The 26,966-nt window shown below is 39.1% G+C and overlaps 1 protein-coding gene across 1 annotated transcript in view; it reads right to left on the bottom strand.

Annotated features, from left to right (window-relative positions):
• The window catches only part of RIGI (RNA sensor RIG-I), a 71,499-nt gene extending 48,774 nt beyond the window's left edge, over positions 1-22,725 (bottom strand). The window contains exon 1 of the mRNA XM_050760754.1: positions 20,853-22,725. Coding sequence (XP_050616711.1) covers positions 20,853-20,958 — 106 coding nt within the window. The 5' untranslated portion in view covers positions 20,959-22,725. The remainder of the gene's footprint in view (positions 1-20,852) is intronic.
• Between the last annotated feature and the right edge of the window lie 4,241 nt (positions 22,726-26,966).

Genomic DNA, 26,966 nt, shown 5'->3' with positions numbered 1-26,966 from the left:
TAGTTTTAAATAAATAAGATTTAACAAATCTGCTCTTTTCTACTCAATGGATTACAGATGTTGTTTCCTATTAATAAATATGTACCTACATCAACTGTTAGTGGCTGCATAGTTTTATGTCACATAAGTGTAGTATAATTTAATGTATTCCTTATTAATAGGTAACTAAAATGTGTTTAGTACAGACACATCTGTCTTTACCTGCTTTACCAACTTTTCCCTAGAATAAGTTCTCAGAAGTATAATTCCTCAGTTTAATGGTATATGCTTTTAAATGTTGAGGCCAGGCGCGGTGGCTCATGCCTCTAATCCCGCACTTTGGGAGGCCAAGGCAGGTGGATCACTTGAGGTCAGGAGTTCAAGACCAGCCTAGCCAACATGGTGAAACTCCATCTCTACTAAAAATAGAAAAATTAGCCAGGCGTGGTGGCTTGCACCCGTAATCCCAGCTACTCAGAAGGCTGAGGTAGGAGAATCGCTTAAACCTGGGAGGTGGAGATTGCAGTGAGCTGAGATTGCACCACCGTACTCCAGCCGAGGCGACAGAGTGAGATTCTGTCTCAATCAATCAATCAATCCATAAATGAAGGAATGCATCAATGAAGGAATGAATGAATGTTAATACATTTTCCCCAACTACCTTCCAAACTGTACTAACTTACCCTCCATCCATAGTGTATGAATGATATTTCCCTCAATAGCACTGAATGTGCTCAATCTTCATAACTTTTGCAAAACTGAGAGAAAAAAACAGACCAAACAAATAAACTTCACTGTTTTTAATGATTTCTTGTGGCATTTCTTCCACCTTTGGCCAATGTCTTTTTTTTTTTTTTCTGAATAAATTTCCTGTTCATGTCTCACAGCTAGTTTTGAGGGGACATTCATATTTTTTCTAAATTGGATTTATAAGAATCTTTTATGCATTTAGGTAGATGTTATATAATCTGGCTTGTTTTTCCAGTATATGAAAATACTGTTTTCCTAGTATAATCTCACTTGTTTTCCAGTAGATAAAAATGCGTGGCCTCCATTTTTATTTTACGTATCTATTGCAACAAGACTGAATGAACTCTGTTAGTTCCGGTAATTTGGGGTAATTTTGTTTTTGTTCTTTATTTTAGCCAGTTTGCTGTCTTTGGAGTTAACTGGCTGTTCTTTTTGCAATTACTTCTGTCAAATTAATTAATTCATAAGTTTTCATTCTTTTGAAATACCAATAAATCCATTTAGGCTATAAATTCTGATTAAAAGCATATTACATCTTAAAATATATAATGTGTTGGCTGATTGCCATGCTTACTTTTGAAAGTAGCTATACTTGTTTACATTTTCTCATTCTGTTAGGAGTTACTCAAAAGAATGTTACTTTGAAATTATTTGATACTTTTTTAAACCTATGATTAATTTCTGGGATATAGAATAATAGCTAACTGTAATTTAATGCCATGCAGTTTAATTTCCAAAACACCCAAACGTAGTTGTTATTCTAATTTTACAAATAAGGAAACTGAGGCATACAAGAGTTAAGACATTTGCCCAGAGTCACAGAGCCTACAAACTTGAAAATAAAACTCATAAAAGTTATACTTTGAGAATTTATTAAATATTTATCTGTAACTCATATAGGATCACTTTGGCAAAGCTTTTTAAGAATTGGAGGAGAAGGATATATTCTTTATATGATACAGAATGGAAAACATAGACATTAAATTAACCTTATTAAACAGATCATTTATACCTTTTTTTTTTTTTTTTTTTTTTTTTTTGAGACGGAGTCTCGCTCTGTCGCCCGGGCTGGAGTGCAGTGGCCGGATCTCAGCTCACTGCAAGCTCCGCCTCCCGGGTTTATGCCATTCTCCTGCCTCAGCCTCCCGAGTAGCTGGGACTACAGGCACCTGCCACCTCGCCCGGCTAGTTTTTTTGTATTTTTTAGTAGAGACGGGGTTTCACCGTGTTAGCCAGGATGGTCTCGATCTCCTGACCTCGTGATCCGCCTGTCTTGGCCTCCCAAAGTGCTGGGATTACAGGCTTGAGCCACCGCGCCCGGCCTATTTATACCTTTATCATTTATCTGACTTAGCAGTACTAATAAAGATATCTTATTAATTCCCATTTCTTGATGTTTTCTAATATTTAATAAACAAAGATTTATGTGTACCAATTCTTCACTGTGATATCTTAATACCTTCCACTAGTGCGATTTAAGTATAATTCTTGCTTTCTTTTTGTATGCATTTATTTAATATATTTTTGTCCCTTCTTTATCTCTTTTTTATTTATTTATTTTTGAGACAGGGTCTTGCTCCATTGCCCAGGCGGAAGTACAGCAGCATGATCATAGCTCACCATAGGCTCAATTTTTGGGGCTCAAGCAATCCTCCCACCTGAGGCTCCCAAAGTGCTGGAATTACAGGCATGAGCCACCAAGCCTGGCCCCTGTTTTCATTTTTTATGTTATTAGACTTTACACGGGTCTCTGGCAGATGACCAAAACCTGGATTCTGCTTTCTGACTCATTTACACCTATTTAAAAGATGTTTGACCTAATTACATGGCCATAGCTGATATAACTAGTTTTCCTTGCGTTATCTTGTTTATATTTCCCTTTCCTATCTCCTTCAAGAACAACAAAACATATACAACATCATTTAAATTGTATCATTATCTGTAACCATTCATATAGCTTTTTAAAACTACAGAAGCAAGTGGAAAATGGTAATATTTTAAGTCTCCCCCTTTTGAGGCAAGGGATTTAACTCTTATTTTTCATAATTTTCCCTAGCTCCTTACAGACTCAATCTAAAATTTTAAACCAAATTATTTACTTAAATTTTTTTTTTTTTTTTTTACTATATGAAAATCCTCTCTTAAAAAATGCCTGACTAGGAACCAGGGCAAGATGGCCAAAAAGGAGCAGCTCTGGTCTGGTCTGCAGCTCACAGAGAGATCAACACAGAAGGCAAGTGATTTCTGCATTTCCAACAGAGGTACCCGGTTCACCTCATTGGGACTGGTTAGAGAGTGGGTGCAGCCCACAGACGGCGAGCCGAAGCAGGGTAGGGTGTCACCTCACCCACGAAGCACAAGGGGTCTGGGAACTCCCTCCCCTAGCCAAGGGAAGCCACGAAGGACTGTGCCATGAGGAATGGTGCACCGTGGCCCAGATACTATGCTTTTCCCCATGGTCTTCGCAACCCGCAGACCAGGAGATTCTCTCTGGTGCCTACACCACCAGGGCTCTGGGTTTCAAGCACAAAACTGGGTGGCCATTTGGGCAGACACTGAGCTAGCTGCAGGAGTTTTTTTCATACCCCAGTGGTACCTCTAATGCCAGCAAGACAGAACCATTCACTCTCCTGGAAAGCGGGCTGAAGCCAGGGAGCCAAGTGGTCTAGCTCAGCAAATCTCAACCCTACAGAGCCCAGCAAGCTAAAATCCACTGGCTTGAAATTCTCACTGCCAGCACAGCAGTCTGAAGTCAACCTGGGACACTCAAGCCTGGTTGGGGGAGGGGCATCCACAATTACTGAGGCTTGAGTAGGCTGTATTCCCCTCACAGTGTAAACAAAGCCACCTGGAAGTTCGAACTGGGTGGAGCCTACTGCAGCTTGGCAAAGCCACTGTAGCCAGACTGCCTCTCTAGATTCTTCACTCTGGGCAGGGCATCTCTGAAAAAAAGGCAGCAGCCTCAGTCAGGGGCTTATAGATAAAACTCCCATCTTCCTGGGACAGAGCACCTGGGGAAAGGGGTGGCTGTGGGCACAGCTTCGGCAGACTTAAATGTTGCTGCCTGCTGACTCTGAAGAGAGTGTGACATCTCCCAGCACAACGCTTGAGCTCTGCTAATGGACAGACTGCCTCCTCAAGTGGGTCCCTGACACCCATGCCTCTTGGCAGGGAGACACCTCCTACCAGGGACAACAGACACCTCATACAGGAAGGCTCCAGCTGGCATCTGGCAGGTGCCCCTCTGGGATGAAGCTTCCAAAGGAAGAAACAGGCAGAAATCTTTGCTGTTCTGCTGCCTCTGCTGGTGATACCCAGGCAAACAGGGTCTGGAGGGGACCTCCAGCAAACTTCATCAGACCTGCAGCTGAGCGGCCTGTTAGAAGGAAAACTAACAAACAGACAGGAATAGCATCAATATCAACAAAAAGGACATCCACACAGATAACCCATCTGAAGGTCACCAAAATCAAAGACCAAAGGTAGATAAATCCATGAAGATGAGGAAAAGCCAGCACAAAAAGGCAGAAAATTCAAAAAACCAAAACCCCTCTTCTCCTCCGAAGGATCACAACTCCTCACCAGCAAGGGAACTAAAGTGGACAGAGAATGACTTTGACAAATTGACAGAAGTAGGCTTCAGAAGGTGGGTAATAACTCCTCTGAGCTAAAGGAGCATGTTCTAACCTAATGCAAGGACGCTACAAACCTTGAAAAAACGTTAGAGGAGTGATAACTAGAATAACCAATTTAGAGAAGAACCTAAATGACCTGATGGAACCGAAAAACAGCATAAGAACTTTGTGAAGCATACACAACTATCAATAGCTGAATCAATCAAGCAGAAGAAAGGATATTGGAGATTGAAGATCAATTTAATGAAATAAAGCATGAACACAAGATTAGAGAAAAAAAGAATGAAAAGGAATGAACAAAGCTTCCAAGAAATATGGGACTATGTGAAAATACCAAATCAATGTTTGATTGGTGTACCTGAAAGTCACGGGGAGAATGGAACCAAGTTAGAAAACCCTCGTCAGGATGTTATCTAGGAGAACATCCCCAACCTAGCAATACATGCCAACATTCAAATTCAGAAAATACAGAGAACACCACAAAGATACTCCTCGAGAAGAGCAACCACAAGACACAAGACATAATCGTCAGATTCACCAAGGTTGAAATGGAGGAAAAAATGTTAGGCGCAGCCAGAAAGAAAGGTTGAGTTACTCACAAAGGGAAGCCCATCAGACTAACAGATCTCGCTGCAGAAACCCTAGAGAGTGGGGGCCAGTATTCAACATTCTTAAAGATTTTTCAACCCAAATTTCATATCCAGCCAAACTAAGATTCATAAGTGAAGAAGAAATAAAATCCTTTACAGACAAGCAAATGCTGAGAGATTTTGTCACCACCAGGCCTGCCTTACAAGAGCTGCTGAAGGAAGCACTAAATATGGAAATATTTATGGAAATATGGAAAGGAAAACCAGTACCAGCCACTGCAAAAAACATACCAATCATAAAGACTATCAACACGATGAAGAAAATGCATCAACTAATGGGCAAAATAACCAGCTAGCATCATAATGACAGGATCAAATTCACACATAACAATATTAACCTTAAGTGTAAATTGGCTAAATGCCCCAATTAAAAGACACAGACTGGCAAATTGGATGGAGTCAAGATCCATTGGTGTGTTGTATTCAGGAGACCCATCTCACATGCAAAGATACACATAGGCTCAAAATAAAGGGATGGAGGAAGATTTACCAAGCAAATGGAAAGGAAAAAAAAAAAAAAAAAAAGCAGGGGATGCAATCCCAGTCTCTGATAAAACAGACTTTCAACCAACAAAGATCAAAAAAGACAAAGAAGGGCATTATATAATGGTAAAGGATCAATGCAACAAGAAGAGCTAACTATCCTAAATATATATGCACCCAATACAGGAATACCCAGATTCATAAAGCAAGTTCTTACAGACCTACAAAGAGACACAGACCCCCACACAATAATAGTGGGAGACTTTAACACCCCACTGTCAATAATAGATCAACGAAACAGAAAAATTAACAAGAATATTCAGGACTTAAACTCAGCTCTGGATAAAGCTGACCCAATAGACATCTACAGAACTCTCCACCACAGATCAACAGAATATACGTTCTTCTCAGCACCACATCATACTTATTCTAAAATTGACCACATAATAGGAAATAAAACACTCCACAGCAAACGCAAAAGAGTGGAAATCATAACAGTCTGCCAGAACACTGTGCAATCTAATTAGAACTAAAGATTAAGAAACTCACTCAAAACTGCACAACTACATGGAAACTGAACAACCTGCTCCTGAATGACTACTGGGTAAATAATGAAATGAAGGCAGAAATAAATAAGGTCTTTGAAACCAATGAGAACAAAGACATAACGTACCAGAATCTCTGTGACACATTTAAAGGAGTGTGTAGATGGAAATTTATAGCACTAAATGACCACAGGAGAAAGCAGGAAAGATCTAAAATTGACATCGTAACATCACAATTAAAAGAACTAGAGAAGCAAGAGCAAACAAATTCAAAATCTAGCAAAAGACAAGAAATAACTAAGATCAGAGTAGAACTGAAGGAGATAGAGACACAAAAAACCCTTCAAAAAAAAAATCAGTGAATCCAGGAGCTAGTTTTTCGAAAATATTAACAAAATAGACCACAAGCCAGTCTAATAAAGAAGAAAAGAGAGAAGGCTCAAATAGACACAATGAAAATAATAAAGGGGATATTACCAGTGATCCCACAGAAATACAAACTACCATCACAGAATACTATAAACACATCTACTCAAATACACTAGAAAATCTAGAAGAAATGGATAAATTCCTAGACACATACACCCTCCCAAGACTAAACCAGGAAGAAGTCAAATCCCTGAATAGACTAATAACAAGTCCTGAAATTGAGGCAGTAACAGCCTACCAACAACAACAACAACAAAAAAAGCCCAAGACCAGATGGATTCACAGCTGAATTCTATCAGAGGTACAAAGAGGAGCTTATACCATTCCTTCTGAAACCATTCCCAACAATAGAAAAAGAGGGACTCCTCCCTAATTCATTTTATGAAGCTAGCATCATCCTGATACCAAAATCTGGAAGAGACAAAACAAAAAAAGAAAATTTCAAGCCAATATCCCTGATGAACATCAAAGCAAAAATCCTCAATAAAATACTGGAAAACTGAATCCAGCAGGACATCAAAAAGCTTATTCACCATAATCAAGTCTGCTTCATTCCTGGGATGCAAAGCTGGTTCAACATATGCAAATCGATAAACATAATCCATCACATAAACAGAACTAATGACAAAAATCATATGATTATCTCAATAGATGCAGAAAACGCCTTTGATAAAATTCAACAGCCCTTCATGATAAAAACTCTCAATAAACTAGGTATTGATGGAACATACCTCAAAATAATAAAGAGCTATTTATGACAAACCCACAGCCAGTATCATACTGAATGGGCAAAACTTGGAAGCATTTCCTTTGAAAACTGGCACAGGACAAGGATGCCCTCTCTCCTCACTCCTATTCAACATACTGTTAGAAGTTCTGGCCAGGGCAATTAGGCAAGAGAAAGAAATAAAAGGTATTCAGTTAGGAGAAGAGGAAGTCAAATTGTATCTGTTTGCAGATGACATGATGGTATATTTAGAAAACCCCATAGTCTCAGCCCAAAATCTCCTTAAGCTGATAAGCAACTTCAGCAAAGTCTCAGGATGCAAAATCAATATGCAAAAATCACAAGCATTCCTATACACCAAGAACAGACACACAGCCAAATCATGAGTGAACTCCCATTCACAATTACTACAAAGAGAATAAAATACCTAGGAATCCAACTTAGAAGGGACATAAAGGACCTCTTCAAGAACTACAAACCACTGGTCAACAAAATAAAAGAGGACACAAACAAATGGAAGAACATTCCATGCTCATGAATACGAAGAATCAATATCATGAAAATGGCCATACTGCTCAAGGTAATTTATAGATTCAATGGTATCGACATCAAGCTACCACTGACTTTCTTCACAGAATTGGAAAAAAACTACTTTAAATTTGGTATGGGACCAAAAAAGAACTCACACAGCCAAGACAATCCTAAGCAAAAAAGAACAAAGCTGAAGGCATCACGGTACCTGACTTCAAACTATACTACAAGGCTACAGTAATCAAAAGAGCATGGTACTGGTACCAAAACAGATTATCAGATATATAGACCGATGGAACAGAACAGGCATCAGAAATAATGCCACACATCTACAACCATATGGTCTTTGACAACCCTGACCAAAACAAGCAATGGAGAAAGGATTCCCTAGTTAATAAATGTTGGGAAAACTGACTAGCCATATGCAGAAAACTGAAACTGGACCACTTCCTTACACCTTATACAAAAATTAACTCAAGATGGATTAAAGACTTAAATGTAAGACCTAAAATCATAAAATCCCTAGAAGAAAACCTAGGCAATACCATTCAGGACGTAGGCATGGGCAAAGACTTCATGACTAAAACACCAAAAGCAATGGCAACAAAAGTGAAAATTGACAAATGGAATCTAATTAAACCAAAAAGTTTCTGCACAGCTAAAGAAAGTACCATCAGAGTGAACAGGCAACCTTTAGAATGGGAGAAAATTTTTGCAATCTATCCATCTGACAAAGGGCTAATATCCAGAATCTATAAGGAACTTAAACAAATTTTAAAGAAAGAAACAACCCCATCAAAAAGTGGGTGCGAAGGATATGAACAGACACTTCTCAAATGAAGACATTTATACTGCCAACAAACACATGAAAAAATGCTCATCATCACTGGTCATTAGAGAAATCCAAATGAAAACCACAATGAGATACCATCTCATGCCAGTTAGAATGGCGATCATTAAAAAGTTAGGAAACAACAGATGCTGGAGAGGATGTGGAGAAACAGGAAAGTTTTTACACTGTGGGTGGGAGTGTAAACTAGTTCAACCATTGTGGAAGACAGTGTAGTGATTCCTCAAGGATCTAGAACCAGAAATAATCTTTGACTCAGCAATCCCATTACTGGGTATATACCAAAAGATTGTAAATCATCCTCCTATAAAGACACATGCAAATGTATGTGTCTTGTGGCATTGTTTACAATAGCAAAGACTTGGAACCAACCCAAATGCCCATCAGTGATAAACTGGATAAAGCAACTGTGGCACATATATACCACGGATACTATGATAAACTGGATAAAGCAAATGTGGCACATATATACCACGGATACTATGATAAACTGGATAAAGCAAATGTGGCACATATATACCACGGATACTATGATAAACTGGATAAAGCAAATGTGGCATATATATATCACGGATACTATGCAGCCATAAAAAATAATGAGTTCATGTCCTTTGCAGGGACATGGATGAAGCTGGAAACCATCATTCTCAGCAAACTAACACAGGAACAGAAAACCAAACATTGTATGTTCTTACTCATAAGTGGGAGTTGAACAGTAAGAACACATGGACACAGTGAGGGGAACATCACACACTGGGGCCTGTCGGGGGGTGAGGTGCCAGGGGAGGGATAGCATTAGGAGAAATACCTAATGGAGATGACAGGTTGATGGGTGCAGCAAACCACCATGGCACATTTATACCTATGTAACAAACCTGCACGTTCTGCACATGTGTCCCAGAACTTAAAGTATAATTTTTAAAAAATGCTTGACTATTGCACTTACTTTTGTGGACAAATTTATAAAGTTATTTAAAATCAACTCTACATGCCTAGTTTCAACATTCACAACCAATCCTTGCCTTACAAGAACTTCTTTTTTTAAGCTAATTTTTTTCAGTTCTCATTGTTTGGAATCACATTTCCAGTAATTTCTGTAAGAAATATATATGAGACCCCACACATATAATAATGTTTTCTTCTTGCTTACATATATAAATACCTGGCTAAATATAAAATAGGGGCAACTTTGTTTTACCTTTTAAATTCTGCACACAGTTTTACTCTTTAGTTACATTAGAGTTGCAGAGAAGTCAGAGACCAATTTGATGTTGATTTCAGTAGAAGAAACCTGAGTAATCTTATTTGTGGCCAGGTGTGGTCGCTCATGCCTGTAATCCCAGCACTTTGAGAGGCCGAGGCGGATCACAAGGCCAGGAGTTTGAGAACAGCCTGACCAACATGGTGAAATTCCGTCTCACTTGAACCCGGGAGTTGGATGCTGCAGTGAGTCGAGATCACACCACTGCACTCCAGCCTGGGTGACAGAGAGGGACTCCGTCTCAAAACAAAAACAAACAAACAGAAAAACCCAAAAAACCTTATTTGTTTTTCCTGAATGCTTACATGATTATTTCTTCATCTCAGAAATATGAAAATCCTAGTGTATTCCCTTCTCATTAAACTCACATACAAAGTGCTGTTTCTTTCTTAGACACATGAAATTTTCTATTTTTTCCATTTATATTTGCTTCTGTCTTCTCTCCTTTCTTGGAACCCACATTGTAACCAAATTGTATAGACTGGATTTGTGTGAAGATACTATTAAGCACTACCTCCCTTGTAATTTTTAATTTGTGAATCATATTTTCAAAAGAACTGCCTACATTTATCTTCTCCACTTCCTTGACCTCTATTTATTCCTCAGTCTACTCTTGCAGTTAGTTTCCCAACCATCTTATACCTGTACCTTCATCCCTACTCCACAGAAACTAGTCCTGTGGGTGGCCCCAGAAGTCAATAATGCCAAAGTAAAGGGCAAGATTTTTTAGCTCTGACAGAGCTTGGGTTCTCAGCATCATTCTCCCTTGGTTTTCGTGATGTCTCCTTGCCCACATTATGTGGCACTCTTTCCCAGTCTCTTTTCCTCCTCTGCTCATCTCTTAAATGAGGGCTTGCACAGGATTCCATCCCAGGCTCTTTCTACTCACCCTCCAAAAAGCAATCTTGAAACTGACTACAGTCCCATAGACATTTATTCCAGATAAATGGAAATTGACCCTTCTGGTCTTTAAGCTTGAAGCTTACACTAGTTTTATCTGAGATCCTTTCTCAGGAGAAAGACCACCAGGCCTCTCAAAAAGTATCAAACTGAAATTCACCAGATTATCACATCCAGACAATAAGAGGCCACGCCCCTCATTCATCATGATTGCTTCCTGAGTTCTTGTTTTCCCACACAATTACATTTCTTCCCTGCTATATAAACCCCTAATTTTAGTGGGTCAGGGAGGTGGATCGGAGATCCACTAATCTCTCATCTCTTGGCTACAGCTCCCAATTAAAGCCTTCTCCCCTGGCAATACTCATTGTCTCCTTGTTTGGCTTTCTGTGTGGCTAGCAGGAGGACCTAGGCCAAACCCCTGGTGCTTCAGTAACAGATTTTTGTGGCTGGGTTGCTGTGGTCCAGGAGTCTCAGAAGCCCTCCTAAGCAACTGCCCACCTAATTTTGGCTGGAAGTGAGTTTTGGGCTCTCTGGCCCCACTGCTACCAGCCCCAGCTGAGTTCCTGATTGCTAGGAAGAACAACCTTTGAAATGTGACGTTGGCATCTGGATAAGTGAGTGTCCTTTGTTGGCCCAGACAGCAAGATCTGCTCCTCTCAATTTGGGAAATTTTAAAAGGAGCTTCCATTTGCAGGTTAAACAAGCCCAGCTGACTAAGAAAGGGAAGCACCCTGACTCTTTCAGTATGATACTCTAGGGAGCATGTTTGTAATTGCTGTGTTTGTGTCTGGCCAAGTTAGTGTCTTTTTTGGGTACCAGACAGTGGGATCAGCTCCTCTCAATTTGGAAAACTCCTAAGAAATTTCTGTTTGCAGGTTAATAAAGCCCAATTGAGACAGAAACGCACCTCGACTATTTCAGTTTGAACACTGTGAGGGCTTGTCTATTGCTACAGCAGTTTGGATTGTGTTTTGGTGATTGTGTGTGTGTGTGTGAATTTAGTAATAGGAAATTAGAATTCAATAAACAAATATTCTTTGGAATCTGGAGTTGGCTGTTGAATGGGAAAGCCAGGTGGAGTCCCATGTATTCTGGGTATTAGCCAAATTTCCCGTGTATTTTATGCCGCTGTTTTAAGCAGGGTTGGGCCTGGTGAGTAGTTGCAACATGACGTTCTTCTGTAGTGCTGTTTGGCCCCAGGGTTCTTTGGAATCTAGCTTCTAAAAATCGAACTGCCATGGAAACTGCTTTACCCAAAATTGTGGTTCACAGCCTTCACTGGATTACCAATTGGAGCAAACAAAGTTTAGCCATATGGGGACTTGGTTGTAGACTGGTGAGTTTGTATTGCTATCTCATGGCTAGAGTTCCAAGGTAAAAGCTATTGAATCTTTGCGTGTGTATACATGTTTAGATGTGTTTATCTAGATGTACATTAACTATGTTATACACTATACAGACCAAATTGGCTTATAAATAAAAGAGTGCTCATAAATTAAGTCCAAAGTGTTTTGAGACCAGCCTGGCCAACATAGTAATACTCCATCTCTACTAAAAATACAAAAATTGGCCAGGCATGATGGCACACACCTATAATCCCAGCTACTCTGGAGGAGGCTGAGGCATGAAAATTGTGTGATCGGGAGGTGGAGCCGAGATCATGCCACTGCACTCCAACCTGGATGACAGTGAGAATCTGTATCCAAAAAAAAAAAAAAAAATCACTTTAGGTATGTGACCAGTAAGTGATTATACTTACTGACTTAAGTAAATCTTTATTAAACAAGCTGTCTTTTAAATTTTCGATAAAATAAAAATAGAAATGTCTTCAGAATTGTCAGCATATATTTTTGTCTCGGTTTTATATTTGTCTCAGCTAGATAATGTGAGGTATCAGAGTTTGGCAGAAGGTTATAAAGCTATAAACCCAGTGAATATTTGTGTGAATTCTTTATAAGACTAATTTAACAGTTAGTTTAATGAAAACAGCTGAATCATCTGAGTTATTGATAAATAACAATGCCCATGCAGTTATTTTTAAGGTCCTTATTTAGGTGAACACCTGACATTCACAGGTTATAAAATGGTCAACAAGGAAATGATACAGAAATAATCTAGATAAACTGCTAAAAGTAAATAAAATGTAAATGGTCAAGTGCTGTAGATGAATTTTGGCATAATCAGAAATATAATCATTGGATGTTTGAGTCATTTCCAATCAAGAAAAGGTTATGATGTGGGGAGCATGTTTCTAAAAAATTGTGGGATGGTTCTCATCTATAAAATACTAACATGTGCTAGGCAGCTCAAGATTTCTTGCTTCCTGGGTTTTTACTGAAATTTAAGGTTGTTACTAAGGATAAGAATTCTAGTTCATATGTAATTCTATATATAAAATGTGCAAAAGACAATGTGTTTTTATTCAGAAAAAAATAATTTTATATAACTCAGAAGTCATCTAAAGTCTATTAATAATTCAAATTATGGACTTCAAAAGTTACTTATGAAACAATGTAGAAAAGAAGTAGAGGAAAGATGTGGAGAAAGTTATGAGTATGAAGATGTATTTTTGGTAAGGAAGGTTATAAAGAAAATAATTTTGTATGACAAAGCATCTTATAATGGTAAATTTTTTTGTCCTAAAGTTAAATGACTGAAAAAAAAAAAAAACAGAAAGAAGAAGAAGAAGGAAAATCCAGGACAAATCAGAAAGTCCAAGCATATCATAGATGGTGTAAGTCATATATAGTTTATTTCCTATTTCTTTGTGTGTCTATCTGTATGTACAGACAGCGAAAATATAAAATTTAAAAGGTTTAAATAATACTCTCTTAAAACCAGATAGAATATTGGAGAAATTTGGCTAATTAACACTGCTCATAAAGTTCTTTGTCCTGATGAAAGTAAAATAAGAAATATTGTAAAGAAACACACTGGCAGTTTGGCAGTTCTTTCTTAATATAGTTAATCATGAAGCCAGACAGAAGCCAGATATATCAACAACCAAATTTCCCTACATGCTTGCATTGCTTCACACTGTATTTGCTCTTCTGTATAGATATACTATCTATTAAAGTATATATACTATCTATTAAAGTATAATCACTTACTGGTCACATACCTAAAGTGATTTTTTTTTTTTTTTTGGATACAGATTCTCACTGTCATCCAGGTTGGAGTGCAGTGGCATGATCTCGGCTCCACCTCCCGATCACACAATTTTCATGCCTCAGCCTCCTCCAGAGTAGCTGGGATTATAGGTGTGTGCCATCATGCCTGGCCAATTTTTGTATTTTTAGTAGAGATGGAGTATTACTATGTTGGCCAGGCTGGTCTCAAACTCCTGGCCTCAAGTGATCTACCCACCTCCACCTCCCAAAGTGCTGAGATTACAGGCGTGAGCCACCATGCCCAGCCTAAAGTGAATTTCTTAATTGTACTATATATATATAGTGGTATTGGTGAACTTAAAGACATTAAATTGTGCATCAGGAACAAAATATTCATCATGTGTTTTTTCTGGCTCTGGGTAACACTGTAGCCTCCAAGGTAAACTGAGTAGAAAATTTTCAGGTTGGTTTCCTGTTTGTTTTTTCTTTGAATTTGCATTTATTTGCTGTTTGCTCTTCTTTAGGTTTTACTTATATATACATATTAATAAAACCATTGATGGTTTTTAGTTTCTAATGGAAGGAAGGCTCTTATTTGGTGCCATGAATAGTCATTTTGTTTCCTATGCATTTCCAGTAACTCATCATTTGCTCTACTTATCCAAAGTTCCTAAGCTACCTTTTTCAAGCCTCCAAAAATTGATGGTGGACATCAGCCTTTAAAGTTTGTTTGGTTTTGCTTATCTCTAATGAACTAGAGAGCTATAAGAACTTTAAGGTTCCTGGCAAAAAATAAAAGGTTTATTCTTATAAGTTCTGAACAGAAATAGTACATTATTATTGGTTATTTGGAAAAGTAGGTGAGAGAAATGTTTAAATGGTGTTTATTTCCAAGGTAATTCAATTCAATCAACAATTTGAGTGGTTTCAGATCTTTTCCTTTCATGAGGCAAAACTGCTACACGGGTACAAAGTTTTAAGATTCAGAAAAAAATTGGCTTTAAGGAAATTATATTGATTGGGCTTTCTCTCAAACTAATTTAGTTGTGTTTACCATTATTAAGATTAAATAACATTTACTTGGATTAAGTCATAAAAAAAATTATAAGACTTTCTAGTGTTTTTTTATCCTAAGCTGTTTATCACTGATGGGCCTTCATGTGTATACTTGAAAACAAAATATGTACATACAAGTGTTGCGCCAGTTTGAAGATTCTAGTGGTGTAAGTCACCTAAATCAATTGTCAGTACTGCCTCTAGAAACCAATCTTGGAAATGTAAGATGAGGCTCTTTTAAAATAGCTGAAAAGAAATTACTGTGTGCTTGCTGTCACTTTGTCCTTGTTTTGTTGTATATTTTTTAAATGAAAGATTTATCCTCATACTGAATTTCCAGAACTCATACTTGCATTTACCATTTTTTTTTTTAATGATGGAAAGAAAAGTTAACCATCTTACTTTGGTAAGTTTGGCACAGGACCTACCACATTTTTGAGGCTCCAGGTCACAGTTTTGTCACTAGAATGCTAACAGATAAATGCAAGGAGTAACCTAACCACTTTAATACAATGGATTGTATAATGGGTTTAAGTGTTTCAGACGGTAACTACTGGACACCAAATCCCAGGGTTTTATTTTGTGACACATTAGAGAGAATGATGGGGTTTTCTATCGTAAAAATACCCTATTAAATAATTCTTAGAAAACAATTATTTAATAATTCAAAGGCCTTTGACTCCTGGGTCCAAAAAACACCAATACCTGCTAAATCTTGAGCATTGACACCAATTGAAGCCTCATCTTCAGACTCAGAAGGTGACAACCAAAATGAACTGCTTTCATGAGACACAGGGCTAGAAATTAAAACCATTCAATCCCTCTAGGCCCAGGAACTACTGCAGAAAAGGTGAGCATGTGAACTTGTAAGGGCTGATTTTGAGTTATAAAATTAGCTCAGGGTTTTTCTATGAATTAAACATTGACATCAAAAGCACACTGATGCAAGACCAATGTCTGGGCCCCTGTGTCATAACAGGGTTTTCTTGGAGCATTACTCTACTCTTTAATAGGAAATCGTAAAAGGTTATAAAAAGATGGCCGGGTGTGGTGGCTCAGGCTGGGCGTGGTGGCTCAGGCTGGGTGTGGTGGGTCACGCCTGTAATCTCACTTCTTTGAGAGGCTGAGGCAGGCGGAGCAGCTGAGGTCAGGAGTTGGAGACCAGCCTGGCCAACATGGTGAAACCCTGTCTCTACTAAAAATACAAAAATTAGCCAGATGTGGTGGCATGGCCTGTAATCCCAGCTACTAGGGAGGTTGAGGCAGGAGAACTGCTTGAACCCAGGAGGTGGAGGTTGCAGTGAGCCAAAATCGCACCACTGTAGCCTGGGCAACAGAGCAGAAGACTCCATCTAAAAAAAAAAAAAAAAAAAAAGTTTACAGAAATCCTACCTTATAGTCAAACTGATTAAAATTAGGTTTACAAGGTTTTATTAAAATTAGCTTTAACATTAAAAATATACCATACAGAGGTAAAATTTGATGTTCTCTTTTGAATAAGATGTTTGTATATTATTGAGATAAAATATTTGTTTACCTTTTGAGTAAACTGTAGGGGGAAGAAAAAGGAGAGGGAGAGACATTTAGTTGGCCTCATGCTGTCTTTATTAGGCCGCATTGTTTAGGAAACTGAGTCACCTATCAAAGGGTAAATGTTTTATGTTTTTGGCTAAATGAATAACTATTTTATAGTGACCTGTGATCCTATTTTGTGATATCAAGTGTCTTAAATCTTTGATAACTGACAGACTTCCCAACAGCAAAAATTTCAAGTTCTAAATTCAGGTTTTTTGTTTTGTTTTTACCTCAAACTAACTTTTTTGTATATTAGCTTCCTTGAAGTCCAAGAGAGACATGTTAGGCTTCTTTGGTATGTTAGAATTATATAGGAAGCATTATCAAATGTGAGGTGGTATTTAACTTGCTTTGGGTTATATTTATATAGATGTGCTATTAATATGTGTTGCAGGATTATATGAGATTCCTAAAATTCTGATATGTCTTAATATATGGTGTCAGTAATGATGATTATTATGTTAAAGTGTTGTATGCCAACAGAAAAAAAAAATTTCCTTGCCAACTGTGTCTTTATGGCTCTCCTAAGACTTTTGTCATCACAATTGTTGTTTTGCATCGATTCTTCTCAAAAAGTGACTTATAATCAGATGTAGTCCAGAGATTATTTATTTAGGGGACTTCATGAAAAGGAGTCTTGAATGCAGATTTCTGATAACTTTGGAGATTGTGCCACTGGAATACAGAAAACTTCTAGGACTCTTAGAGTCCTAGAAAATGTCCTACAGAAAACTTCTAGAGTCCCTCTTAATTAAAAGAATAACATGTTTATAAAGATGACTAACCCAATATGAAGCACAGCAGGAGTTGATTGCATGGACTGAACTAATGTGAGACTGAAATAATTTTTTATGGTTGTGTTTGAAAAAGTCTGGAGAATTTTTGTTTTTCAGAATCTGGAGAATTTTTTTCTTTTAAGCTTCGTAGCCTTTAAGAATACAGTATATTAAGTAGAGTATACCCTTGTAAACAGAATTTAAGGCATTTTCTCTCTCCCTAATTTCTCCAGAATTTATAAACTATTTGTGAATACTCTTAATTCATGGCAATGTGTTTTCTTGCATACATTTAATAAAAATCTGTTTTCTTTTATAATGGGACACAGTTGGAGGAACAAGTTATTTTCCCAGGGCTTTGACTGAAATGGCCTTGTGAGAGGTTCCAGCAAAGCCAATTAGGAGAGCCCATATAGACAATAATTTTTGCTGCACTTTGTGTGGGTAAATAAGCCAAGTATATGTAACTGAGGCTTATTTTGCAGGTAGGCCCACCCTGGTGTGATATGTCTTTGGTGGAAGTGGGGAACAGTAATGATATAGATTGTGTCTCAGAAAAAACTATAGTATCAGATTAACTTTTGATTCCTGGGTGGCCACGTGGTCACCCATAGTATGGAACTGCACCCACACCATTCCTCAGCATGAAGCTGCCAGAAAGATTGAGGATCAGATTCCCCATGATCCAGGAATTGATAAATAGAAAGAGGGGGACTGAAACCAACACAATAGTCCCATATACAATTCTTTCGAATAAACACAGAAATTGACCCTTCTGATCTTAAAGCTGAAACTTATATTTGTTTTATCTGAGTTCCTTCCCCAGCAAAGGGACCCCCAGGCCTCTCAAAAGATATAAAAGAACTGAAACTCATCAGATCATCACATCCGGACAATGAGACACCAGGCCCCTCATTTCTCATGATTGCTTCCTCACCCCTCCAGAGTCCATTTTCCAACACCTAGTTATATTTCTTTTCTTCTATCCATACCCCTAATTTCAATGGGTCAGGGAGATGGATTTGAGACTGATCTCCTACCTCCTCTGCTGCAGCTCCCAATTAAAGCCCTGGTGATACTTGTCGTCTCAGTGATTGGCTTTCTGTGCAGGCAGCAACAGAACCTAGGCTGAATCCCTGGTGCTTCAGTAACAATCGCACCCACTCTCATTGTTTCAGCAAGGATCTCTACATTAATGTCTCCCCAACTGTGGACCCTTTTCCTGAACTCCACACCTGTGCAGCCAACAATCTGATGAACATCTCTTCATTGATGTATCCAAGGCATACAAACCCAGCATACCTAAATCCGAATTTTTCTCCTCCTGCAAACCTGTTCCTCTTCCCACATTTCCTATCTCAGAAACTACCATTTATTCACCCAAGGACCAAAGCCAGAGACCTGGAAGTCATTCTCCACCCTGTCCTCACCCTTACCTCCTCACCACAACTCCCCAAGAGACCTATTGATTATACTTTCCAACTGTGTCTTGAATCCATCCATTTCTTCCCATTCCTCTGGATTCCTATTTTCCTAACTGGTCTCCCTGCTTCCAGATTTTCCACTCTGCTGTCCTGGCATCATTGCATCTGCCCTTCTCTTTCTCCCTGTCTTGTACCTATCCAAGCAATTCCTCAAACTGAAGTCAAAGTCGTTTTTCTACAATGCAAATTCTATTTTGGTCCCCTCTCCTTATCACATTTCAGTGGATAAAGTCCAAAACTGTTCATATCCCACTTCTGCTTGCCTCTCAAGTCTCATCTCTCTCAACTCCTGCCTCTCTCTCCACAATGCCACCATACTAATATTTTCTGGATACCTGGAACACTCTGGTTTCTCTTTCATCTTGGACCTTTGCACATAAGGAGCCCTCTAACTGCAATTTATTATTGTCTCCTTCCAGCTAATTTTTTCTCCTCCTTCATACCTCAGTTCAAATGCCAAATATCTGGGAAGCTTTGGCTGTGCCCTTTGGACTCTAGTAGACATCCCAGCTTTTTTCCATCAAAGCACTGCTGCACTTTATTATTTACTATTTTGTTACCTGCATTCACATACGCACACTAATCACTATTAGGGCAGGGACGGTTTCTACTGGGCTCCTCATTGCTTCCTCAGCTTTCAATGACACGCCCTATTAGGTAGTTCAAGACAGCTGTCGCCCAGACTGGAGTGCAGTGGTATGATCTCGGCTCACCGCAACCTCCGTGCCTCTGGTTCAAGCGATTTTCCTGCCTCGGCCTCCTGAGTAGCTGGGACTACAGGCGTGCACCACTACGCCTGGCTAATTTTGTATTTTTCAGTAGAGACGGGGTTTTATCATATTGGCCAAGCTGGTCTTGAACTCCTGACCTTGTGATCTGCCTGCCTCGGCCTCCCAAAGTGCTGGGTGCAGGGAGCTGAAGGCCCTTGGGACCGTGACCAACTCAGCATTCCGCTGGAGGCTATATGATCAAACAACAAACTGCTTATCATGAATGCAGCAGGTGGGCAAACTCACACTGCCTTGCCACCAAAAGGTTTGCTGAGAGCCTCACTCCCTGGTGCTGGGCTCCTTTAAATTATTTATTGAGAAATCTAGCACCTATTGTTCGAAGAATGCAGTCTTGCAAACCTGCTGTGAATCAAGCTGCCCACCGTCAACCACCCCCCCCTTGTCAACCACCCCCACTTCTCACTCTTTTGCCTAATAAATAAGGAGGGCTGTGTAAAGCTCAGGGCCCTTGTCCACTAGACGCAAGGTGCCCCCTGATCTCTTCTTCCAAATATACCCTTTTGTCTCTTGTCTTTTATTCCCACGTTTGCCCCCCTTTGTTCAGTCCCCCTAGGTCCGTGCGGGTTTCATAGTGGCACCCCGAACAGCAACAGCATCGGGTGCTCTACAACTGGGATTACAGCGTGAGCCACCGCGCCGGGCCTCATCGATATCTTGTAAGTACCACCTCCTTTCACCTCTTTCCCAAAAGCCTCCGCTCATCGCCAGCAGAAAGTAATTTGATACAAATTTACAAATGGTCATTACCCAGGATCACCTGTCTCCGAAGCTAGATGGAAACACCTGTATTAAAGCCTAACGTCTGGAAAAGTCCGGCTCCTCTCCAGCTTCCAGTTCTTTGGATGTGAAAATAAGACTCGGCAGAGTAAGCATCAACTTGCTTTAAGCTCAGAGCGCATTTTGTGCTCAGTACAGTAATTATCTGACCTTTGTGTCCCATCCCTTGGGCTGTAATGTATACTAAGGAAGAGCCCTTATCTCATTTCTCAATCTCTGTCAGTATCCAGCCAAGCACAGTAGACTTTAATATTAGTGAAAATAAATTAAACAAACAGAACATTTCTTCCCCAGCTTTGAACTAAATAGATGAGCACCCTTAAGCAAGTCGCTTCACCTCGCTGGAACTCAGTTTCCCCACCTAGGCCTCCGAGGGCTCCTCAAACTCTGGCAACCTCTAGCCTAAAATGCTGCGGAGATCTTACCACAAACTGGGGTGTCTGGCAGGCTATCTGTATAGATTAAAAGAAGGGAGCGAAGCAAGAGAAAAACAAGTCCTCAGATGTATTCCGCCGAGAAGGCGCCGCTGGGGACACTCACCCTCCCTAAACCAGGGGGCCATGTAGCTCAGGATGTAGGTAGGGTCCAGGGTCTTCCGGATATAATCCTGGAAGGCTAGCAGGCTGCGCCGCTGCTCCGTAGTCATGCCAGCCTCTGCTTCCAGCTACGTGCCCGCCCGGCTGTGCCTCACTAGCTTTAAAGCCGGGTAGGAGGAGGGCGTGGCCAGCGGGGAAAGCAAGGCTTTTCCGCTGAAATGATACCGGACGAGAGGCGGAGCTGCATGGGAATCTTAATAACTAAAAGGAAAATCGAAAGTGCAACTAGCGGTGGGCGGGGGCCGCGGAGGCTGTGCTGCCTCTCGCTAGTTTCGTTTCCCTCCGCACCGAGGAAGCCAGGAAAAGGAGGTGACCCCTAGGAACTGCTTTTATTTTTATGATCTTATATTTTGTTTTGCTTTTATAGCGCTAACGTTTAGATACAGTAAAATGCACACAATCTGAGTGTGCAATTCGATGAGTTTTGTAAAGTGTACACCGGTGTACCCAGCTCTCCCACGTCGGCTGGGTGCCAGGGTAAGTCGATGTTTAGCTTTATGGGAAACCGCCACCTGTTTTCCAAAATGATTGATTATATCCAGTTTACATTCCCACCTGCAGTAGGAGAGCTCCAGTAGATAGACACATTGGTCAGCCTTTTTTTTTTTTTTTTTTTAACTTCCATCTTGGTCGGTGTGAAATGGTATATTATTGTGGTTTTAATTTTAATTTCCCATATAATTAATGGTGGGCACATTTGCATGTGCTCACGGGGTCATTCATATTCTTTTGTGAAGCATCTGCTCCAATCTTTTCCCTGACTTTGGAGTTTTTTGTTTTATGGACTGACAGGAGTTATTTATTATGGATACAAAATTGTTAAATATATGTATTCGAAGTATCTTCTCCCAGTCTGTGGCTTACCATTTCATTTTCTTAAAGGTGTCTTTTGAGGAGCAGACACTTATATTGATGCAATTTTTCAGGTTTTTCTTCTGTTGTTTTTTGTGTCCTCTTTAATAAATCTTTGCCTACCCCAAGGTCATGAAAATATTGTTTCCTTTTAGATTATTTATATTTTTAGCCTTTACTTCTGGGTCTATTACTATCTCAAAATAATTTTGTTGTGGTGTGAGATGGGGGGTCCAGGTTCACTTTTTCCATATTTCTAATTGTTTCAGCACCATTTGTTGAAAACTTTTCCTTTCGCCATTGGATAGCCTTGGGACCTTTGTAAAAAAAAAAAACCAAGTCCATTGAATGTATGTGTGTCTATTTCTGACTCTTGTTATATTCTACTTTCTACTACTTATGACAATACCAGTGTCTCTTGGTTACTTTAGATATCAACTAAGTCTCAAACTTAGGTACTACTAAGTTCTCCAAATTTGTTTTTTCAATGTGAAGATATTAGCTATTTGAGATTCTTTGCATTCCTTTTTATTTATTTATTTTTTTAAATTTCTTCTTTGAGACAAGGTCTCACTCTGTCTCCCAGGCTGGAGTGCAGTGGTGCAAACAGGGGTCACTGCAACCTTGAATCCCTGTGCATTTCCATATGAAATAAGAATCAACTTGTCAATTACCCCTTCCTCCCCCCAAAAAAAGCTTATTGGGATTTTGATCAAGATTGCATTGAACCTACAGATAAACTTGGGGAGAAGTGACATCTTAACAATATTGAGTCTTCTAATCCATAAGCATGGTATGTCTTTTCATTTACTAAGGTCTATAATTTCTCTCAGCAGTATTTTAGTTTTGTTTCATTTTATTTTACAGATGGAGTCTCACTATGTTGCCCAAGCTGGAGTGCAGTGGCTATTCAAACAGGCACAATTATAGTGTGCTACAGCCTTGAACTGGTGGGCTCAAGCAATCCTCCTACCTCAGCCATCCAGAGTAGCTGGGACTACAGGCATGGACCATCACACCTGGCTATTCTGAACTATTTTATGTTATTTGATGATACTGTCAATGGAATTGTTTTTAAGATTTCATTTTCAAATTGTCTGTTGCTACTGTATAGAAATACAAATGATTGGCCAGGCGCGGTGGCTCACGCCTGTAATCCCAGCACTTTGGGAGGCCGAAGCGGGTGGATCACCTGAGGTCAGGCTTTCAAGACCAGCCTGGCCAACATGGTGAAACCTTGTCTCTACTAAAAGTACAAAAATTAGCCGGGCATGGTGGCAGGCACCTGTAATCCCAGCTACTTGGGAGGCTGAGGCAGGAGAATCGCTTGAACCCAGGAATTGGAGGGTGCGGTGAGCCGAGATCACACCACTGCACTCTAGCCTGGGCGAGAGAGTGAGACTCCATCTCACGAAAAAAAAAAAAAAAAAGAAATACAAGTGATTTTTGTTTTTTGACCTTAAAACAGGCAACATAGCTAACTTCACTTATTTGTTCTAGTAATTGTTCAGTAAATTCCTTTAAATTTTCTAGATAAATAATGATGTCATTTGTGAATACATAATTTAACTTCTTCCTTTCCAATCTTTATGCCTTTTATTTCCTTTCATTACAGTTTTACTTTTTCTTTTTGAGACAGGGTCTCACTTTGTCAACCAGGCTGCTGTAGCCTCCACCTCCCAGGCTCAAGGATCCTCCCACCGCAGCCTCCTGAGTAGCTAGGACCACAGGTGCACACCACTACACCCAGCTAATTTTTGTATTTTTTTGTAGAGATGGAGTTTCGCCCTGATGCCCAGGCTGGTCTCAACCTGCTGAACTCAAGCGATCCGTCCATCTCAGCCTCTCAAAGTGCTGGGATTACAGACATGAGCCACCACGCCTAGCCAGTTTTACTTCTTTCTTTCCAGTCTTCATGCTTTTTGCTTCCTTTCTTTATTACGGTAACTTCTAGAGTCTCCTATAGAAAGTAAAATAAAAGTGGTGACTGTTGACACCATTACTTTATTGCTAATTTCAGTGGGGAAATAATCAATGTAGTAATAATAACTTTAAATAATATGGTAGCTGTAAATTTTTCTCAGATACCTTTTATCAGATTGATGAAGTTATCTTTTATTCCTGGTTTGCTGAGTTTTTATAATGCATGGGTGTTGAATTTTTCAAATGTTTTTTCCTGCATTTATTGAGGTGATCATATATTCTGTTAACATACCAAATTTCATTGATCAATTTTTGAATGTTAACCCAACCTACCATTCCTGGGATAAATCTCATTTGGTTGTAGATACAAAGGATGCTATATCATGACCAAATGAGTATTTTCATAAATATTTTTGTGTCTGTGTTCATGAGGAATATTAGTCAATAATTTTATTTTCTTGTAATGCCTTTATCAGGTTTTGATATCAGAGTTATGCCAGTCTCATAAAACAAGAGTTTGCTTCAGATTGGTATCATTTTTCCCTTAAATGTTTAACAGAACCATTTGGGCTTGACATTTTCCTTGTTTGAAGATTCTTTATAATGAATTCAATTTCTCAATTAGATACAAAGCTATTCTGACTTTTAATCTTTAATCAGTTTTGATAAATTGTGCTTCTCAAGTGTTAAAATAATTGGTAAGCCATTAGACTTATGTAGCTCTAATACCCTCATGAGGAAAATGAAACTTAAGTTTAGCCAATCACAGTTGGCTAACTGGGATATTGGTTGTATTGTCATAAATTTCTCATTTGGATAGTCCAAATAAGGCAAACACTCAAACTTTAACCAATGAAACAATTTCTTTGCTCTGCAACCCCTTCTAACAGAGCCCCAAACCACTTCTGGTTTGTAACTGCTCAATTTATGAAGCACTGCTGGAATACCTTAAATTTTTTTTTGTTTGTTTGTTTGAGACAGAGTCTCACTCTGTAGCCCAAGCTGGAGTGTAGTGGCACTATCTCGGCTCACTGCAGACTTCACCTCTAGGGCTCAAGTGATTCTCCTGCCCCAGCCCCCAAGTAGCTGGGACTAGAGCCATGTGCCACCATACCCAGTTAATTTTTTTGTAGTTTTAGTAGAGATGGGGTTTCACCATGTTACCAGGGTGGTCTCAAACTCCTGAGCTCAGGTGATCCAACCCCCTTGGCCTCCCAAAGTGATGGGATTACAGGTGTGAGCCACCACGCCTGGCCAGCTTGAAATTTTAATGTGGAAAAGTTTATATTATAACACAAAGAATTTGATCATTTCCTCTAAATTGTTAAATATATTGGCATATGGTGTTCATGATAGACCTTATTATCTTTTTGCCTTTTTAAAAAATCAGTCTTGGCCAGGCGTGGTGGCTCACACCTGTAATCCCAGCACTTTGGGAGGCCAAGGCAGGCAGATCATGAAGTCAAGAGATCAAAACCATCCTGACCAACATGGTGAAACCCCATCTCTACTAAAAATACAAAAATTAACTGGGTGTCATGGTGTGTGCCTATAGTCCCAGCTCCTCAGAAGTCCGAGGCAGGAGAATCACTTGAACCTGGGAGGTGGAGGTTGCAGTGAGCCAAGATCGCGCCACTGCACTCCAGCATGGCGACAGAGCGAGACTCCATCTCAAAAAAAAAAAAAAAAAAAGAAAGAAGAAATTCAGTCTTGCCAGGGATTTACCAATTGCATCTTTTCAAACAACAAATTTTTAATTCAATAATTTTAAGAGATAGGGTTTTGCTGTGTCATCCAGTAAAATGGACTCCTTTGATGTACATTAATCAAATATAACTTTAACTTCTTTTAGCTATAACTCTTTGTATTCTTTTAGCTATAGGTCTCTCTCCATACACACATATACATATATATTTGTATACACTCTATATATTATTTTATTCATGTGTGTGTGTATTTAGTGGTTGCACTAGGGATTACAATGTGTATCCTCAACTTATCTCGATCTATTTAGAACTAATATTGTACCACATTAGGTAAAATATAAGACCATCACAACCATATAATTCCACCCCATCCTTTTTGCTATCATTGTCTGAAACTGTACTTTTATATATGTTATAAAATACATACTACAATAATACAATGTTATAAACCTTGTTATAGCTTGTTGTCTTTTAAGTAAAATAAGAAAAAACATAGTTTTTGTTTTTCCATGCTGTTTGCTATTTCTAGTGCTATTCATTGCCTCTGGTAAACACTCGTTTCCATCTAATGTCATTTCACTTCTATCTTCTCCAATCTCTTAAGGCTTCCAGTAACTTTTTCATTTCAGGTTTTTGTTTTTTGTTTGTTTGTTTGTTTGTTTTTTGTAGTTCTAGGATTTCCATTGTTTCTTTTTTCTACTTCTCATGTCTCAGCTGAGAACCACTATCTGTTCATTCATTATAACCATGTTTTCCTTTAAGTTCATATACGTATTTCTAATAGTGTCTGTAAAGTCCTTGTCTGCTAATTCCATCTCAGAACCTGTTTTGGTGACTGCTTTTTCTCTTGACTATGGGTTCATTCACATGTCTAGAATTTTTTTTTTACACTAGATGCTATAGATGTATTATAGAATCTCTGGATTCTATTATTTTACTCTCAAGAGTATTACTTTTTGTTCTAGCATTCCACTGAATTACCAGTGAATCACTTTAAACTTACAAAGGCATTATTTATACACTGTGGTAGGTCTGTTTCAAGTTTTGCCCTTATTGCAAGGTAAGTACTTAGTCCTAAGTCATAGTCTTCCACAGTAAGCTGTGGCCCTGCATGGGTTCCAGTGAAAAGTCCTACATGTTTCTCAACCCATCTAAGTTGGTGGGATTCAACCTCCAAGTTCTATATTCCCTGTGGTGGTGGCGGCTGAAATGTATCTATTGAGCCCTTTGAGCTTTCCAGCTATTGCTTACATGGGCTCTTTGGGATCTTTCCTGCACATGTACATTTCAGGGTCAGGTAAAGATTTGAGTAAAAGTTATATAAAAACTTTAGGACTTGTTTTCTGTGTCTACTTTCTGAAATATCTCCCTCAAAATGCAGTCACTCAGCAGCCCCAGGGTCCATCTTCTGAAACAATGACTGTGGCTCTCTGCTTGCATTCTATTCTCCCTATGTACTAGGGATGACCCTCAGATGAAATGCCAAAGAAACTGTTCTCATACAGTGTTATCTCCATCTTTCAAGGGTCTAATTCCCTCCAGTTTCTGCTTTTTGACTGCCCTCCAGTACCTTCAAG

Source organism: Macaca thibetana, chromosome 15, assembly GCF_024542745.1.
Source record: "Macaca thibetana thibetana isolate TM-01 chromosome 15, ASM2454274v1, whole genome shotgun sequence".
Lineage (NCBI taxonomy): Eukaryota > Metazoa > Chordata > Mammalia > Primates > Cercopithecidae > Macaca > Macaca thibetana.
Note: the sequence above shows the minus strand (reverse complement) of the source record. Positions and strands in the feature narration are given on the sequence as shown.